The sequence below is a fragment of the Tiliqua scincoides genome, chromosome 11 (assembly GCF_035046505.1).
Source record: "Tiliqua scincoides isolate rTilSci1 chromosome 11, rTilSci1.hap2, whole genome shotgun sequence".
Lineage (NCBI taxonomy): Eukaryota > Metazoa > Chordata > Lepidosauria > Squamata > Scincidae > Tiliqua > Tiliqua scincoides.
This window is the reverse complement of record NC_089831.1, coordinates 25,638,143-25,656,119: the sequence shown is the minus strand read 5'-3', so window position 1 is coordinate 25,656,119 and position 17,977 is coordinate 25,638,143. Positions and strand designations below refer to the sequence as shown.

Here is a 17,977-nt window from a genome sequence, read left to right as displayed (position 1 = left end):
TCCTGGTGCCCTCCCTTGCATCTGGCATTCTGATGTATCTCTCTATCTACCCCTGAATAATTTTGTATGTTTCAATCATGTCCCCCCTCAGGAACCTCTTTTCTAGACTGAAGAGGCCCAAATGCGGTAGCCTTTCCTCATAAGGAAGGTGCCCCAGCCCAGTAATCATTTTGGTTGCTCTCTTTTGCACCTTTTCCATTTCTACTAAATCCTTTTTGAGATGTAGTGACTAGAACTGGACAATACTCCAGGTGTGGCCTTACCATCGATTTGTACAATAGCATAATAATTTTAGCCATTTTATTCTCAATACCTTTTCTAATTACCCCAAGCATAGAATTAGCCTTCTTCACCGCCGACGCATATTGGGTCAAAACTTTCACTGAGCTGTCCACCACCACCCCAAGATCTCTCTCCTGATCTGTTACAGACAGCTCAGAACCCATCAGCCTATATGTAAAGTTTTTAATTTTTGCCCCAATGTGCATAATTTTACATTTACTTACATTGAAACGCATCTGTCATTTTGCTGCCTAGTCTCCCAGTTTGGAGAGATCCTTCTGGAGCTCCTCACAACCTCTTCTGGTCTTCACCACTCAAAAACGTTTGGTGTCATCCACAAACTTAGCCACCTTGCTGCTTAACCCCATCTTTTCACCTCTCTCCATTGTGAAAACTGTCCACTGACACCCACTCTGTTTCCTGGTCCTCAACCAGTTCCTATTCCATGGGAGGACCTGCCCTCTAATTCCCTGGCTGTGAATCAGCAGACTTTAGTGAGGGACCTTGTCAAATGCCTTCTGAAAGTCCAGATATATAATATCCACAGGTTCTCCCGCATCCACATGCCTGTTGACCTTTTCAAATAATTCTAAAATGTTTGCGAGGCAAGACCTACCCTTACAGAAGCCAGGCTGATTCTCCCTCAGCAAGGCCTGTTCGTCTATGTGTTTTGAGATTTTACCTTTGATGAGGCATTCCACCATCTTACCTGGAGCTGATGTTAGGCTGACTCTTGTTATCTGATGTGCTCCCTGGGGCATTTGGTGGGCCGCTGTGAGATACAGGAAGCTGGACTAGATGGGCCTATGGCCTGATCCAGTGGGGCTGTTCTTATGAACTTATGACTGGCCTATAGTTTCCTGGGTCCCCTCTCCTTCCCTTTTTAAAGAGCGCCTGCGCATTACTGTCACTGCCCAGAATGGCTCCAACAGTGAGTGGGAGGGGCCACTGACACGGCAGATTGTGACAGCGGCAGCACTTCCCGCGCCACCCCCTTTCTTGCTACACTACTGATGCCAGGAGGCAAAGCTCACTGAGGCTGCCTCCTTCCCCTTTCCAACTAAGGCCAGCTGAGAAAGGCAGGGTGCGCTTACCCTCAGAGCCCAGTCACAGTCACAGATGGCTTTTTCATACTCCTGCAACTTGATGTAGGCCTGAAATGAAACCAACCACCAGAAGCACATCAGCAACAGCATGATGACAGCTACGAGCATCAGCAGTGGATTGTCTCGGCTACAGAAAGCAATGAAGCCAGGAGGCTGTGGCAGCACTTCACCTCCTCCTTCCTATCCAATTTTCAGGCCACTGACAGCTCCTTGACTTTTCCAGGTTTGTTTCAACACAGTTCCCAGACAGCGTTAGGTGGCAGCCACTGAGACAGCAAGGCATTGTTTCCCACCCCTTTGGAGCCCCGGGGCTGCTGGATGGCTTGGCCTAGCTTTCTGGCTCCTCTCAGGGTGTTGACAACAGCGAGGTCAGAGTTGTGACCTCCTAAATGGAGCTGAACACAGCATAAGCGGCACGGAATGAGTTCTGCTCAAGGACACGGCCTGCAATATCCCGCCAGTAATCATATTTTCTTCCAAATATTCTATTAAGATTCATTGTTGGGAACATGGTAAGAAATGAAACCCATCAAATCCTATTATTCCCAGGCAAGCAAAAGGTAAGGCAAGCGCTGCCGAGAATTTGCAGCTCATGTGGAACATGTCTAGACTTCAGAGAGGCCCACAGACACCAGGGCTGTTCTTTCAGTCCAAGCAGCTCAAGGAAGGAGCACATATAAGGCTCTCTTATCTGAATTGTGTATGTCACCTGTCGTTGTCCCCTGGCTTAAGGTAGGGCTGGGGGAACCCACAGCATGCCAGGTATATGCACTGTCAGAAACCCACTGGTTTTTCCATGGCTCCTGTCCAGCTTCTACCATCTCCCTTAGCACTACCCGATACACCATCCCAGCTGCCTCTGCGATAAGAAAAAGCACTGAGAAACACACAGATGCTCAAGCCAACACACAACTCTGCAATCCTCTGCAGAGAAGTGGGGAGTGGACTGTTCAGAGATGGTGTGCAGACCTGGGAACAGTGCAATCTTTAAAGGCGACACACACATGGGGCACCTGGCAGGACTGGGTGATGCACAGTGAATCAGCACAACAGTCAGGCTCCCTCACAGGTTGTTGGAAGCTGTTTTGGGAGCTATTCTTTGAAGACGGGACTCCCAAGCAAGCCAGCAGTTTGCAGTGCAAGCAAAAGGGCTCCAGTCTCAGACTGACCTGTGCTCTGTTGGTGTACAGCACCTGCATGTCCTTCTGCTTCTTCAGGCCCTCAGTGTACCTCCTGATGGCCACTGCATAGTCCCCTTTACTGAAGGCATCATTCCCCTTTTCTTTCAGTGCTGCAGGGAGGACAGCCACATGCATGAGAACTCAGGGGTAGGGAAGGGTCAAGTTGCTAGATGGGAGGAGTATGGAAAAGTAAGAGGGACTGAAGCTGATATATTGCTTCAAAATTCCCTATGAGCTCTTCAGCTGCAAACCTCTCGCCACCTCTTCAAATATCATAAACTCTCATCAAGTACTGCCAAGTTGTAATAAACCGTTGCTTTAAAACATAGGACCATTTTAAGCTATATCTAATAGTATATACAAGATGACAAACTAATTAGTCTTTGACTGACAAAATGCCCTTCTCGTTGCTAGGGGTTTGGAACACCAAAGACCCCACCCTGCAGTGTTTCATCATACTGTGAGAAACATAGGCTAACTCCCAGGGCCTCTGCTTCTTTTTAGACACACAGAGACCTGTGACACAACCAGTGCAAAATGTCATACTTCAACGTACCATTGGCTAATGCTTCATTTTCCTTCCTCGTCTTCGCTCGCTCTGCAGCGTCCTTTTCTACGGCAGACATGAAACTCTCTGAAAGCCAACAGAGTGGAGATGGAACTTCAATCAAAAGAAGAGTCCGATCTTGCGTTTGTATGTGTTTTTTTTAAAGTCAAATTGTTCAACTGAACAAAGTCATTTCTGAGATGTGAAATACAAATCTTGACTGGCCATTTTGTTAAAACGGCACCACATTAGAAGGGGGGCAGTTAATAACCTTCCATTTACAGAAACCCATAATGCTAATAGTGATTTTAATCCCTGCCTTTGAAAGAAGCAACAGCTCTGGAAGCTGGGGGCTTGTTAATCTCCGGATAATGAAGCAATATGGAAGTTGCTGAAAGGAACTTTCTGACACACTGAAGATGCAAGTTAGTGGAGTTCATTATACAGGTGACTGAATGGATGTGGAATTTGAAAGCCTCCTCCAGGCACTATTTTGTGCCAGCTGAAGTTTTACCAAGGGCAGCCTCAGGTAGAAGGCATTATGATAGTCCAAGTAAGATGTGGCTAAGGCAGAGTTCCCTGCAGTTGGATCTGCTTTCTTCAAGAACGTGGGCAAAAGCCCTCCTGGCCACAGCCACCCCCCTAAGCCTCCAGGTGCAAGGCTGGGTCCAGGAGCACCTACAGCACCTATGAACCTGCTCCTTCAAGGGAAGAACAGCCCCCAGCAGCACCTCTCTCTGGTCTGAATTAGGTCAGGCACCACCTCCACTGCGGCGCTACCTTCTCGCAGAGGGTGTGCAGTGGAAAGCCAGTGGCTGTGCTGCTTTTGGGCCTCCCACCCTGCAAACAAACGCAGCAGAAGAGACTCCTGGGATCTGGTGTGGGACTCTTGGGAGGAGCCAAGACCTGCCCACATTTGGACAGAACTCAAAAGCCATTCGCTTACAGGCCGTCTGCACCATGTGTTTCACCCTCTGCACTACAGCCTTTCCTGCAGGGCTGTGGTTTCTAATACACTGGAACCATCTGGCCCACTTCTTACCTGGACTCATCACTTCCTCCTGATTTGGCCAACCCTAAAGAGAGATGGAGAGGAGCAAACAGTGAGTGGCAAGTTTTGGGGAGGGATGAGCTGTGTGTGCGAGTGCTGCAGCCACAAACAGATCAATGATGATCTGCAAAGGTAACTGTCAGGGGAAAAACAAGCACAGGAGCGAGACAAATGAATCAGGCTCATTTTTCAAAGCCACTTAAGATGCCACTCCGTAATAACCCATAGCTCAAAAAAGAAAAGCTGCATTCCCAGAGCTGTCAAAATTAATTATGTCAGGAGCATTAAAAAGCCACTGGAAGGAAGGAAAACAAACAGAAAGACCCAGCAATTCCAGAGCTTCTGATACAAAAATCAATTTGGCAAAGGATTCTGGAGACACTTTGGTGTCAAACTGCAGCTACAGGTTGACACCTTAAGCAGCAATAATGACACACTACTGCACATTTCATAATTAACCCCTCCCCCCCCTTTGCAGGAAACTCCCACTTCCAGCCACAAAATGTGTGGAGAATCAATCCTGAAAAGGTTTTCTGCCCGCGCAGAATAAAACAGAGTGTGTTGCACAATTGGAACCAACACAATGTAACCATGCCTCACTCAGGAAGGCAGCCCAACTGCCCTGGATGCAGAGAACAGAGGCTGGAATGAGAGGACAAGAGTCCCCAAGTGCCGGAACCTCAGGCTATAGGTCAGGGAAGACACACACACAAGAAAAAAGAAGCAAGCAGCAGGAAGGGGGGAAAGCACAGCTGCACATCATTGGAGTCAGGCGAGGTGGCGGAGCAGGTTGCGTAAGGCCAGAGGTAGGGACGTGTCAGGTGTAAAAGTGCAGAGAGGAGGAGGAGGGCAAGGTCACTGCACCAGTCTGTCAACAGCACAGCCTCTGACAGCAGCACCCAGATACTGACTGAAAAGTCTGAACTTCTATCATTAACAGGGCTAACAATGACATAACTGGGGGGGGAAATCAAAGCCAAACTGGGCAGTGTTCTGTAGGCAGAGAGAGGCCATTAAGAAAAACAATCTTATCTTTCCTAATATTGGCCTGCTCTGTGGTTGAGTAATAGCAGTGTTCTGGAATGTCACAGGGACTGAAACCAGGCTGGAAAGTGATACAGCAATTATCACCATGCAGAAAAATCACAAATGATGGTCCATTAGGAGAAAACAGAACATGGGTAAGAGACCCATAATCAGAAATTTCAGCCTGAATTGCTGTGCAATGGCAAAAATATAGGATTTTTAGTTGTCTGAAGCCCTCTTCAACCTTTCAAAACACACACACACACACACACACACACACACAGAGAGAGAGAGAGAGAGAGAGAGAGAGAGAGAACAAAAACTTTATTACCGAATTTCGAGTGTTGATGAGGGTTCTGTCCACCTGGGACTTGCCTTTGTTCTCATCTTTGAGGACAGCACAGCTAAGTTTTTTATCTGCATCTGTGATGGCTTTCTCCTGGACAGCAGGATCCGTGGAACACAAGCCTTGAATCAAGTCAGCTGCAAACATTTGAAGAGAGAGGCAAATAAGTATGGAACAGGAAAAGGTTTAAGACGAAGTCCTGAGTCACATAGACTATACTTTAAAGTTCAGAGGTTGTGCCTGCACCTAAAAAGACAATGTTTGAGTTGTGGATCACAACAACCAAAACCATCTTCATTTAAAAAAAATTAACCACATGCTACAGATCTCTGTATGTCCTCCAAAATATAAACTGAAGGAAGGAGATCCAGCTAAGAATGCTCATAGATGCACAGGAGTAGCCACTGCAGGCAAAGAAGTAGTACCCATGAAGAAGCCATCAGGTAAGGGTGAAACAAGTGTTGTTGTTAAAATTTAGTCTGCTTTTCTCCAAGTGGGGATTCAAGGCAGCAGCTGGGGAAAGAATGCTCAAGGGAATCCTGATAGGCCCCAAACTTTTTCAGAGGTTAGGAGCCCCAAGGAGACTAAACCCAAGCAGGTTGCAGCTAACAATGACAAACGGGTGATGTCACTCTCCTCCACGATATTTAGCAGGAAGCACACTCCTCTCCTGCTGTAACAGGTGTGACGTTTGTGAGAGAGTTCCACGTCTAACTGCAGGCAGCAATGCAGGTAGAAGGCATTCAAAGTGATGCCACTTTCCTGCAACGATCACCCTCTGGGTGGAATCCTACAAATCCAAGACATCATTTTCTTTAAAATAAAAAAAAAAAAGTTATCATCCCTTATGGAAATTGCAGAACAGAAAAAACTGAAAACCACATGAAACAAATAAAGTGATGCAAGCACATGAAGCTGCTGCACACTAACTTGGACATTTGTGGCACTGCTGAGTCTTGCCTACACTGGCTGGCATGAGGTCTCTGGAGTCCAAAGGTAGGTTTTTTCCCGTTCCCTTGAAATGCCAAAGACTGAACCTGACACCTTCCGGTTGAACCTGACTGAACTTGACATGCCCTACCCAGAGGTAAGTCCCACTGAGATTAGTGGGGTTTACTCTCTGGTAAGTGTGTACAGAACTGCAGCCTTAGCAATCCGGTGCAACTCATCCATCAGTAGGACTTTGATAGGCAACATGCTCAGGGTGACAAGATGCAATTTATGTTAACTGAACTAATTTTAAATATGTACATTTCCATGTGGTCTCGACAGTGAACAAATCGCTCGGCTCTGATTTAATGCGAGCATTTTGCCCTCGTGTTATGCTCCGTGGCTCCTCTGAGCTTTCCAGGAGACATGGAAAATGTTCTTTGCCTGGCCATGATTTCAATTCCAAATTCAGCATTTTATCTCTACAGATGAGACTGGCGGTTCTGGTGCCTGCTCTCACTGTCGTTCTGCCTTTGTTATGGCCTCACTCGTGGGCAAATGGATGAGCCAAACAATAATATGAGGTTTCTTCAAGTAGTGAACCAGACAGCCACTCTGAGTGGACCCAGAAAGTGAGGGAAGGGAGGAAAGAGGAGTCGAGGGACACCACAGAAAGAAGCCACACTGGAAAAAATGATTACAATCATCTTTTTTACGACTCTCTCTTTCCTGATAACCCACCCAACCCCTACAAGGAAAGCTAAGGGTGAGGAAAATCAAAGCCTACCACCTAACAGCAAAGGTCAGGCAGGCTCTAGAGATGACAACCGCCTTTTCTGTGCAGTGCAGAGGGCCCCGCTGGCTACAGTGAGGTGTTCTTTTCTCTCTCCTACCTGTGCTACAGCTACCCATTATTTCAGTAGACAGCTAATATCCCAGTTCCCAAAACATTCTATGGGAATCTAGGATTAACTCTACATATGCAGCTCAGTCCAAAAGAATCACAGACGCCCCAAAGCATATACAAAGCCAAACAGTGGTGAGCAATCCTGACACACAAAGAATTGGGAGAGTCTCTGAGGGCCCAATCCTGTCCAACTTTCCAGCACTGATGCAGCCTCAATGCAGCCCTGTGGTAAGGGAAAAAATGGGCTTCCGTGACTACCTCTCCCACTGCATGATGCAGCACACGCCCGTTTCACACAGCTGCATTGGTGCAGGAAAGCTGGATAGGATTTGGCCCTTAGACTCTCTGTGCCAATCAGCACAGTCAGCAGTCCTGGGAATAAAAGAAGCTGGCTGGGTTGGGGCTCACATGCTTAAGAATTAGGCACAAGCTGTATATAGTCATTTACATATCAGCATAGTAAGAACGATGGCAGTTATTGTCAACTACACTTGAAGTTTTCTTTTGGGATTTCATATCAGCCTGGAAAAATCTGAATTTCCTCTATGATGCAGCAGCTGGGAATGTTTTTTCTCTACGCTACCAGGCTTGCTAGTGATGAGAATAAGAACATGGAATTTTTTGCAGCTATTCTCCTGTCAGTGGACTTGTTCAAATGCAAAACAGGGGAAGAAGTTGGAGCAAACAGACATGCCATGCTGACAAAGTTTCAAATTACCATGTACTAAGGCCCCATATGGCACTGGAATGAAGGGAGAGAGAAAAAAAGCCCTTTGGAGACATAAAACCTGTATTTGGCAGTAATTCCAGCTCCCCTTGAAGGAAGAGTATCAGAAAAAAGTCAGAAAGGGTCATCATCACTGTATAGTGGTAAGCTGGAGATCAGTCAATCAAAGATACAGCCATTCAAAAGAGGATAGTATTACAGTACCTGAGACAGGATATAAGCCCTCTCTCATAGGAACTCAGTTTTTAATCACACTGGTACACACTTATTTTCAAATGAAGGCCAGAGCATTTTGCAATCTTATGTAAGAATACAGTCTGCCTTCTTGAGGAAATTATGATGTATAGTACCCCAAAAATTTCTGTCCATCAAGTTGTGTATACCAAGGAAGGGAGGCATTCTTTAGTGTCTTCCTACACTACTAATCTGAAAAACTATTTGCTACCCATACATAAAACTACATGCCTTTGGAGGAATCTCGGAGGCAAGACTACTTGCTTCAATGAGATTTTGAGACTGCATAAATGAATTAATGTTTACAAAGAGCTTTCAAAATTCTCAGATGAAATTAGCTGCCAAGATGCCAAGTCTTATCGCTATTAAAAAATCTCAGAAGGCAAGTTTGCCAGCTAGGAAGCTTTTAAATGATTATCATGGGAGCATTTGCTGGCACTAATTTTTTTTTTTTTTTTCAGAAAGTAATTTTTGCAACAAAGGTAGCAAATAAATCAAAGGATTACTGACAGCAGACTTGACAAATACTTCTGCAACGTTATGTTTTTATGTGCTCAAACACTGGTGTGTTCTCAACTGCCAAAAGTTGTACCAGTAAATCATCTGTCCTAGTTTTTTCTTTCTCTGGATGTCTCTGAGATCATTTCTTCTCACATTACTTTTTTCTGGGTGGCCAATTAGGGCTGAGAAAATCCCTCCCCCACCACCAGGAACACATTGGCAGCAACCAGAAATGTGAAATATGTTCTTCCAGATTCTGAAAGTAGCACATACCTATTGAGCATGAGACAGAGGACCTAAACACAAAATACGGAACAGTTTCTAAATCCATCTCAGTTGGATACTGCAAGAAGTTGTCTAATAACCCTGGAGAACTGCATTTAATTTCACAAGTGAATATGCCAGAGGGGTGAGTCAGTCAGTCGCACCAAAGTCCTTTAACACCTTGAAAAACCTAACAGATTTCTATGACAGTGAATATGTTCAGCTCCAAGTTTCCATACTGGTTGTCCCCCCACCCCCCGAGCAGGATCTGAAGGTCCATGTTTCAAAGCTAAGGAAGTTCAGGGCTATGATTTGTGCCACAGAAGGGAACCCCAGATGTGCCACTTTTGAGTTTCATAGAGGAAAGACAGAATACAAATGAAAGTGCTTTTATTAAAAAAAAATGAATTGATGAAAGGCACCATTATCTCTTTCTTATATCATCATGCCATCACCCTTCTGAGAATGCTTGCTGGCCAATTTCATAGAGATTAAGCCACCATTTTTACAGACAACTTTGGCATAACACAGGGGTGCCAAACATAAGGCCTGTGGGCCTAATGTAGTCCCCAGAAGAAATTTAGCTACCATTATGATCTGGCTCTCCCAGCTTGATAACTGGGCTCTCCCATGTCTTGAAATTATGGACAAGTTCTGCACATTTTCTCTTCTATCATTTGCAGCTAATGAGTTTTTATGTGAGAACAAAGTGCTTATTTCTGGCCATCACCTGCTTAAGAATGCCATTTTTGACCCTCAGCAGGCAGTACGAATGCTATCTTTGACCCTCTGTGTGAATGAGTTTGACATCCCTGGCATAGCAGATATCACCAATGCCGTTCAAAGACAGCCACTCAGAGCAACTATTTTTGTTGTTGACTACCCAGTCCTTTCCTGCTGCTGCCACAGGTCAGGGATGAGGACAGCCACTCCTAAGCATTGCAAGCATGTCCAGTCAAGGACTGACGTCCATTACCCCTGTATCACTCGAGAGCTGCTACTCTAGAAAATGAAGTCTTCCCCTGGGTTTCACCTGAGGCTGTTGCAGCAAGTATCAGGTGCAGGCCTCAGAAACGTTGCTCCAGGCTGCATGACACACGTTTTGCTCAGACATGGTTCCGCTGAAACACATTCGGGGTCCACTTACTGATTTCATCCACATCCCTCAGGAACTTCTGTAAATCCCGCTCTTCTCGCTCCTTTGACATCTTTGACCCACCAGCGCTTAACTGAAAACCTGTAGGACAGAAGGGCAAGGGAGAAAGAGTGAGAAGATGTGCATCACTACATCTCAAGCCTGTCACCTTGTGGCGGTTTTGCAGCTTTGCAAGAGACCAGCAATCTCTATTGTGCCATGTACACAAACTGAATTCACTACTACTGGTGTCTACGTAGGGGTTCCAGTTGACTAGACAAGATGGTGGGCTTAAAACATCCATGCTTTGATATGACTTTAGGAGACCCTTCAGGCTTTGCGGCTTCATTGCAACTTCATCAGTGCTGGAAAGTTGTTGGATAGAATTGGGCACTAAGGCTGCAAACCCTACCCACACTTTCCTGTGAGTAAGCCCCATTGACCAAAGTGGGGTTTACTTCTGAGTAGACACACATAGGCTTGTGCTGCAATTCCTGCTGTCCCTCACCTTGCGAGAAGCAGAGGCCACGCAACCAGGTCAGCCAGGTTCTGATGTTTGTGTGTGTGGGGGGGGGGGGGGATGAAACTCCCTGCTCAGCATCCTGAGCACCCTGAAGGGCCAATGCAGGACGTGATGCGCAGGTCAAGCTTCCCATGCCTGCAGCCAATCCAGGGCAGTTCACACTGCCATCCTAACCACACATACCTGGGAGTAAGCCCCATTGACTACAAGGGGGCTTACTTCTGAGTAGACCTTCCCTGAGCTTGGGCTCTGAGGCTATCCTATCCAGACTTACCTGGGAGTAAGCCCCACTGACTAATTTCCTAGGAGTAAGCCAAATTGACTACAATGGCTCTTACTTCTGAGTAGGCATGCCTAGGATGGGGCTCTAAAGCGGCAACCTTGCCTATGCTCACTCGGAAGTAAGGCTACTATTCTAGCCAGGGCCTTAGCTGGGGGGGCTTTGCCCCCCCCAGCCAGCAGTTTGCCTCCCTAGCATTTTTTCCAAACCCGTCCTCTTTATCTAATCTGGCGTCAGTTGGGGGTGACTTGAAGCCCTTTTTGCAACATTTTTTGCGCACAGTAAGAAAGATGGCTCAGTGCTTCTGGCAAGGATTGGGGAGGAGAGAGAGAATGCATCTGTGTGGAGTAAGCAGAACAGTGGGGGGGGGGGTTCCTTGGAAGTTATGACCTCTGGTCACCCTGCCCCCATCCAGAGCACATGGAGAGCGGGGCTGGTCAAGAGCAGCTACAAGAAGGTTGGGAGAGATTTCGACTTGTATGGGCTGGGGGAAGGGAGGGTGCTATTTCTTCTACTGTGGAACATGTTAATTACTGTAATGGTACTGCTGTGGGGGGGCAGGGAGAAATATTTCTGTTTGGAGACATCTTGGGGGCAGGTTCTTGGCTTTCAGATATACTTTTAAAATTAATGGCTGCTGCTTGGGAGCTGGGGAGACCCTTTTTCTGGTGGGAGAAAACATGGAAAGCATTTGAGCTAAAGAGAACCAAGAACTTAAGTGTGGGAAAGGTTCTAAGGAAAGGCGGATGGGGGGGAGGCCATGGGTGCATACCCCCCCCCAACTGTCCTGCCAGCAGGGAAGGGTGCCCGCCAGGATGGAGAGCAAAATCAGGTGTCAGGGGAACACCCACTGGGTGTCCTCAAGGAGATTGGCTAGAATGGGAGCCCAGGTCTACCCACCCAGCAAACAGCCACAGAGGCTTTAAGCCAGGGGTGCTCAAACTTTCAACTTTAGGGATCCTGGACCTTTAAAATTGTGTAGGAGAGATAATTTCAGCAGGTGCAGCTTGTCATCTGTGGGATGACAAGTTGCACCTTCTGAAATTCTCTCTTCTATACACTTGTTAAAGGTCCAGCATCCCTAAAGTTGAAAGTTTGAGCACCCCTGCTTTAAGCTCAATCAGGAGCCCAGGCATACCCAAATAGGTAGACCTGGGCTTCAAATCCAGGCGGGAGCCCAGGTCTACCCATCCAGCAAATGGCCAAAAAGGTGATAAGCTCAAGCAGGAGCCCAGGTCTACACAGCAGGTAAACTTGGGCTCCAAGTCCAGACAGGAGCCCAGGTTTACCCACCCAGCAAATGGCCACAGAGGCAAAAAGCTCAAGTGGGAGCCAGGTCTACCTGCCTGGTTGACCTGGGTTCTGAAGGTTGTGCTCATGGCCCCTCCCAAACAGACACTGGATCCACCCCTGGTTCTAAGGAGATTCAACTCTCAGGAAGCTGGGAGGATTCAGCTCAACCAGCTAGAGTCAATAAACTTAAATCTTCTGTACTTTGCTTTTTAAAAGTAATGAATATTGTAAACAAAAAACCCCTAGTGTTCCAATGACGTTTCTGCATTTGACTAGCATAGTGATTTTCAACCTTTTCCATCTCACCGCACACTGACAAGGCACTAAAATGTTCAAGGCACACTACCAGGTTTTTGACAATTGACAAGACTCACCATGGTGCCAGTGGGGGCTCACCTCTCCCATTGGCCCTACCTAATAAATGACCTTCCCCCAAATTCCTGTGGCACAACTGCGGACTACTCGCGGCACACCAGTGTGCCACGGCACAGTGGTTGAAAATGGCTGGACTAGCATATCTTTCCTCTTGCTTTGATGTAAAGTAAATAAATTTTATTTTAATATGTATCAATTCATCAGCAATGTGTTACCGACAAATGCTATATAGGCATTATATAGGCTCTAGATAGGCATTAAATAGGTGCTATATAGGTACTGGATAAGTGTTGCATAGGCATTAGATAGGCATTAGATAGGTGTTAGATAGGCGCTAGATAGGCGGTATATAGGTGCTAGATAGGTGTTGCATAGGCACTAGATGGGTGTTAGGTGCTATATCGGTGTTAGATAGGTGTCAGAAAGGCGCTATATCGGTGTTAGATGGGCGCTATACAGGTGTTAGACAGGTGCTAGATAGGTGTTACATAGGCTTTAGATAGCTGCTAGATAGATAGGTGCTATATAGGCTTTAGATAGGTGCTAGATAGGTGTTAGATAGGCGTTAGGTGCTAGATAGGTGCTAGATAGGCTTTAGATAGGTGTTAGGTGCTAGATAGGTGTTAGATAGGCTTTAGATAGGTGTTAGATAGGTGTTAGGTGCTAGATAGGGCTTTAGATAGGTGCTAGATAGGTGTTAGATGCTAGATAGGTGTTAGATAGGCGTTAGGTGCTAGACAGGTGTTAGATAGGCGCTAGATAGGTGTTAGATAGGTGTTAGATAGGTGTTAGGTGCTAGACAGGTGTTAGATAGGCTTTAGATAGGTGCTAGATAGGTGTTAGATGCTAGATAGGTGTTAGATAGGCTTTAGATAGGTGTTAGATAGGTGTTAGGTGCTAGATAGGTGTTAGATAGGCTTTAGATAGGTGCTAGATAGGTGTTAGATAGGTGTTAGGTGCTAGATAGGTGTTAGGCTTTAGATAGGTGCTAGATAGGTGTTAGATGCTAGATAGGTGTTAGATAGGCGTTAGGTGCTAGATAGGTGTTAGATAGGTGTTAGGTGCTAGATAGGTGTTAGATAGGCTTTAGATAGGTGTTAGATAGGCTTTAGATAGGTGTTAGATAGGTGTTAGATAGGCTTTAGATAGGTGCTAGATAGGTGTTAGGTGCTAGATAGGCGTTATGTAGGTGTTAGCTAGGCACTATATAAGTATTAGATAGGTGTTCAATAGGCACTTTCAATACAAGCAAACACTCCCCGCATCCCAGGGCTGTTCCACTTCTGCGGCCTGCGTGTGCTGGGAGGGATCCGCTGCGCGCTGCCCGCGCTGCCTGCAGAGACGCGCTTCTCGCTTGCCAGAGGAAGAAGGTCTTCCGAAGCGCCCACCCGTTCCTCTCCCGGCGCGCGCGGCGCCGGCCGTCTCCGCAGACTCAGCCCCTCGTCCCTCCGGAGTCGCGGCTTCCGCGGCTGCCTCCCTCCGCCCTCCACGCTCCGCTGACCTACTTCTGAGCGACGCGCCTGCGCGGGGCTCTCAGGCCGGGCCGCGCTGCTGGGGAGGGCGGGGCACACGTGAACGTGTGAACGGAGGCAGACGCGGGGCGGGTGGCCGCGTGACCTCCAGGCGGCCGCAGTGGGACTGCCCTTCCCGGCCCGCCAGCCCCGCCCCTGCGGCCCCCCTTCGCCCCCGCCTCGCACGCCCCTCGGGGCAGGGACCTCAGCGCCAGCCGGGCCCCGGCAGGCTGGGCCGGAGCTTCCCCCGCGGCCCCTCCGAGCAGCGCACCCACCGGTCTCTGCCAGGAAGCTCCGCCACTGCCGCAGGCCTCTCTCTTCTCCTACCGGCCGCGCCGCGTCCCGGCGGTCTCCATGGCAACCCAAGATGGCGCCCGTCCCCGTGAGCAGTCGGCGAGGGGCGTGTCCAGGGGCGGGGCTATGCAAACGAGCCGGACAGCGAGCCGCCCGTGCCAGATGTGCGCGTGCGCAGTAGGGCCCCTGGTGCCCACAGCTGCACGCGCTGCCTCTCTTTGCAGAGCAAGTTCCTTTGCGCTCGGGGGAGGCTCCCAGGGTGATGCAGGGGGACCCCCCACCGGTTCTTCCTGCACAGTGGGGCTGATCTGTGGAACTCACTGCCACATGATGCAGGGAGGCACAGCTCAGTGGCATAGCCAGAGCGGGTGCAAAGCACCACTTTCTGCAGGGATGCTCACCACGGCGTGCAGGCAGCCCCTTTGGAGCCTTTCCAGGAGGGGGGAGTAAACTGGAGGCGTTGACTTGGCACTGCCACCGTGTGAGGCACCCACAACCCATGCGCAGACTTGCACGGTGGTGGCACTTTTCAAAGGACTCTGGTGGGGAGGCTCTGCCTCACCTGCCTCCTCACCCACTGCACGTCCCTGCTCTAGCTACGCCGCTGCACTATCATTGTGTTCAGTTGTTAAGTTGTGTCCAGCTCTTCGTGACCCCATGGACCACAACACAACAGGCCCCCTGCCTACCACTAACTTCCAGAGTTTGACCAATTCATGTTCATTGCCTCTGTGACACTATCCAACCATCTCATCCTCTGCCGTCCCCTTCTCCTTTTACCTTCAGTTTTTCCCAGCATCAGGGTCTTTTCTAAAGAGTCCTCTCTTCTCATGAGATAACCAAAGTATTTCAGTTTCAGCACCTGTCCTTCCTCCAGTCAGGGTTGATTTCCTGTAGGACTGACTGATTTGATCTCCTTGCAGTCTCTCCTTAGGACTCTCAGGCGTCTTCTCCAACACCATAATTCAAAAGCATCTATTCTTCCGTGCTCAGCCTTTCTTAGCTGACCTTTAAATGGAATTTTGACACATTCATGTGGTTGCAGGAGGATCAGAGAGGCCTCTCAAGGGCTATTAGTCATTAAAAGTGGAACCTCCAGTTCTGGAGGCAGTCTAGCCCTGAATATCAGAATGCTGAGGAGCAACAATAGGGGAGGGCTACTGCTTGCTTGCTTGCTGGTCACTGTGGGAAAGAGGAAGATGGAGAGCCGGGAGACCTTTGGTCTGGCAGATCCCCTTACGTTAGTGTCTGACTGGGAGATTCTCCCACCTTATCAGAGCCTACTTGTCAAGTAGGACTCCCTTATTGACAAACAAGCCCCGGCAAGCTGACCAGTGCTCGATATTTGATTTTTCCAACATTGCATCACTGTCTTCTCAGGTGAGCAGCTAAATGTGCGATGACAGTTATTTGTGTTGACCTGCTGGGATCACAGTGGGACGACCTCTGTGGTGTAGGCTTCCTCTCCCATTGCAAGCCATTAAATCCCTGCACAGCAGAACCCTGGAGTTTATCATCATTGTTGTTCTAGGTTATTTAATAAAACTCAAAGTAAATGGCTTTGCCGCCGTCCTCAGCCCCTTGGTTTTATTCGCTTAGGGAAAGGTGTGTTGCGTCTCCTTCCAGAGCCCAGCTTGTTAATGGCTTGTCTATCCCAAATGAGAAAATAGATGTGATGTGACAAGGGAGATGAGAAACAGTCACAAATCTATTGCCAGGATGTAACAGTGCCGCTACTCCTAATCAAGCCTTTGCATGGGCAGAGTTCCCCCCCAAGAGTGTTCAGACTGACTTTGCAGAGCAAGCTCTTCCTTCCCTCTGTCTGCCGGAAGAGAATGATTCACATTTAGTGCCTGTTAACAGTGTCCCTAATCTGGAAAATCAAGCAGGCATGACAGGAGCACAGCAGAGCCTTGTGTCCTTGTGCACTAGACTGGCATCAGAATGCACAATTACGTGACGTCCAAAAGACTGACCCAGAACGCTGGAACTCAGAGAGTTCTGTGTCAGTAACCGCCCTTGCATGGAAGAGCAGCAATAAGACCTCAAAATTTGCTTCATCTGGAGGGGGTGGGGAACAGGGGACAACCAGCACTGCTAATTTTGTTAATCTTGGTTTACCTGTTGGCAAAATGGGCAACCTGACACAAGGCCATCAGCAAAAGGATGTGTGTTTGTTTTCCAAATACTACTGGCAAACTACAACTCAAATACTTAAAAAATGGCATGAGAGAAACTCAGTCTTGCCTTCTGTCACTCTCTTATTAATCCTTTCCAGGGGTATTAAAAAGTTACCCAGAGGACCATGACATTGCAGAAAAGAACTCTGTGCAAGCACAGAAGCACTCTTCATATCATTATTTCACGTATTCTGATGCAGAGCCTGGCTCCAATTAAGCAGGAAGGACTCCCCCCCCCCCACGATTCTGAAGTTGACACTCAGGATTGGTGTCAGACCCCAGCAGGCCCTGGGCACAATTATGTTCACACAGGTACACTGCCACCCTCCCTCTGGCTCATCCCCAGCATCCTGTATCTTACAGTGGTTCACCAAATGCCTCAGGGAGCACCCAAGACAACAAGAGACAAACTGCATCCTGGTGCCCTCCCTTACATCTGGCATTCCAAGGTAGCCCACTTCTACAACCTGGAGGTTGCACATTCCCATCATGGGTTGTCACCTGTGATGGACTTTTCCTCCAGAAATCTGTCCAATTCCCTTTAAAAGACTCCTAGGCCAGGTGCCATCACAGCATCCTGCTGCAAGGAGTTCCACAGATTAATTGCAAGCTGGGTCAAAAAATTGTTCTAACTCTCCTGCTACTCAATGTTAGTGGATGTCCCTCAGTTCTGGTGCTGTGTGTCAGAGAAAAATCTTCCTTCTATCAAAGTTGGCATGGAACACCTTGGACCTTGATTTTTTTGCATGAGAAGGCACAACAAAAAATAAAACATGCATGTTAGAAAATGAACCACTAAGGGGAGGCCTTTGCTCACTGAAACACCAGCCTCTCAGCACCAAGCCCTCTATCTATGCTGGCCATTTTTACCACTCGCATGTGTTGCATGTAAGGGCTGTATGTTGTTAAAGGCTTCTCCTCACTCCATTGAGCAGCTGGAAGTTCCAGAGACTGCACTACCTGGGGTCAGTTTTCCTATGGAGCACTATAGACTGAGAGTAATTTTGCAACACAGGCATCTCTTGTTTTACACGTGTTCAATTTAGCCATTCTTGCAAGAACACACTTGCTTAATACCAAAATCTAGCCTATGCTCACAAGTTTATGAAATTATGTAGTCAAACTTCCCGCAGCTCCCACACTTTCAGGTGTGAAACTCTGCCCTCCCCTTCAGCCCTGTCTGGAAAACTTCCTTCTGCCTTGGCTGTGGAGCCTAAAGCTGAAAATGTATGAAAAGCAGCCACAATTGATGTGAAATTAGATGTGATCAGCTGCCTTCAAAAG

At 47.8% G+C, this 17,977-nt stretch overlaps 1 protein-coding gene across 2 annotated transcripts in view; it reads right to left on the bottom strand.

Annotated features, from left to right (window-relative positions):
* TTC12 (tetratricopeptide repeat domain 12) overlaps positions 1-10,345 on the bottom strand; it is a 30,248-nt gene extending 19,903 nt beyond the window's left edge. Inside the window, exons 1-6 of one of the 2 annotated variants that reach the window (XM_066639374.1) lie at positions 10,250-10,345; positions 5,525-5,676; positions 4,159-4,192; positions 3,126-3,203; positions 2,558-2,679; positions 1,377-1,436 (exon numbers count right to left, since the gene is read on the bottom strand). In XM_066639374.1, coding sequence (XP_066495471.1) covers positions 1,377-1,436; positions 2,558-2,679; positions 3,126-3,203; positions 4,159-4,192; positions 5,525-5,676; positions 10,250-10,310 — 507 coding nt within the window. In that variant the 5' untranslated portion in view covers positions 10,311-10,345. Of the gene's footprint in view, positions 1-1,376; positions 1,437-2,557; positions 2,736-3,125; positions 3,204-4,158; positions 4,193-5,524; positions 5,677-10,249 lie in introns of those variants that run through there. The other variant, XM_066639375.1, reaches the window with a different exon arrangement.
* Positions 10,346-17,977: the final 7,632 nt, after the last annotated feature.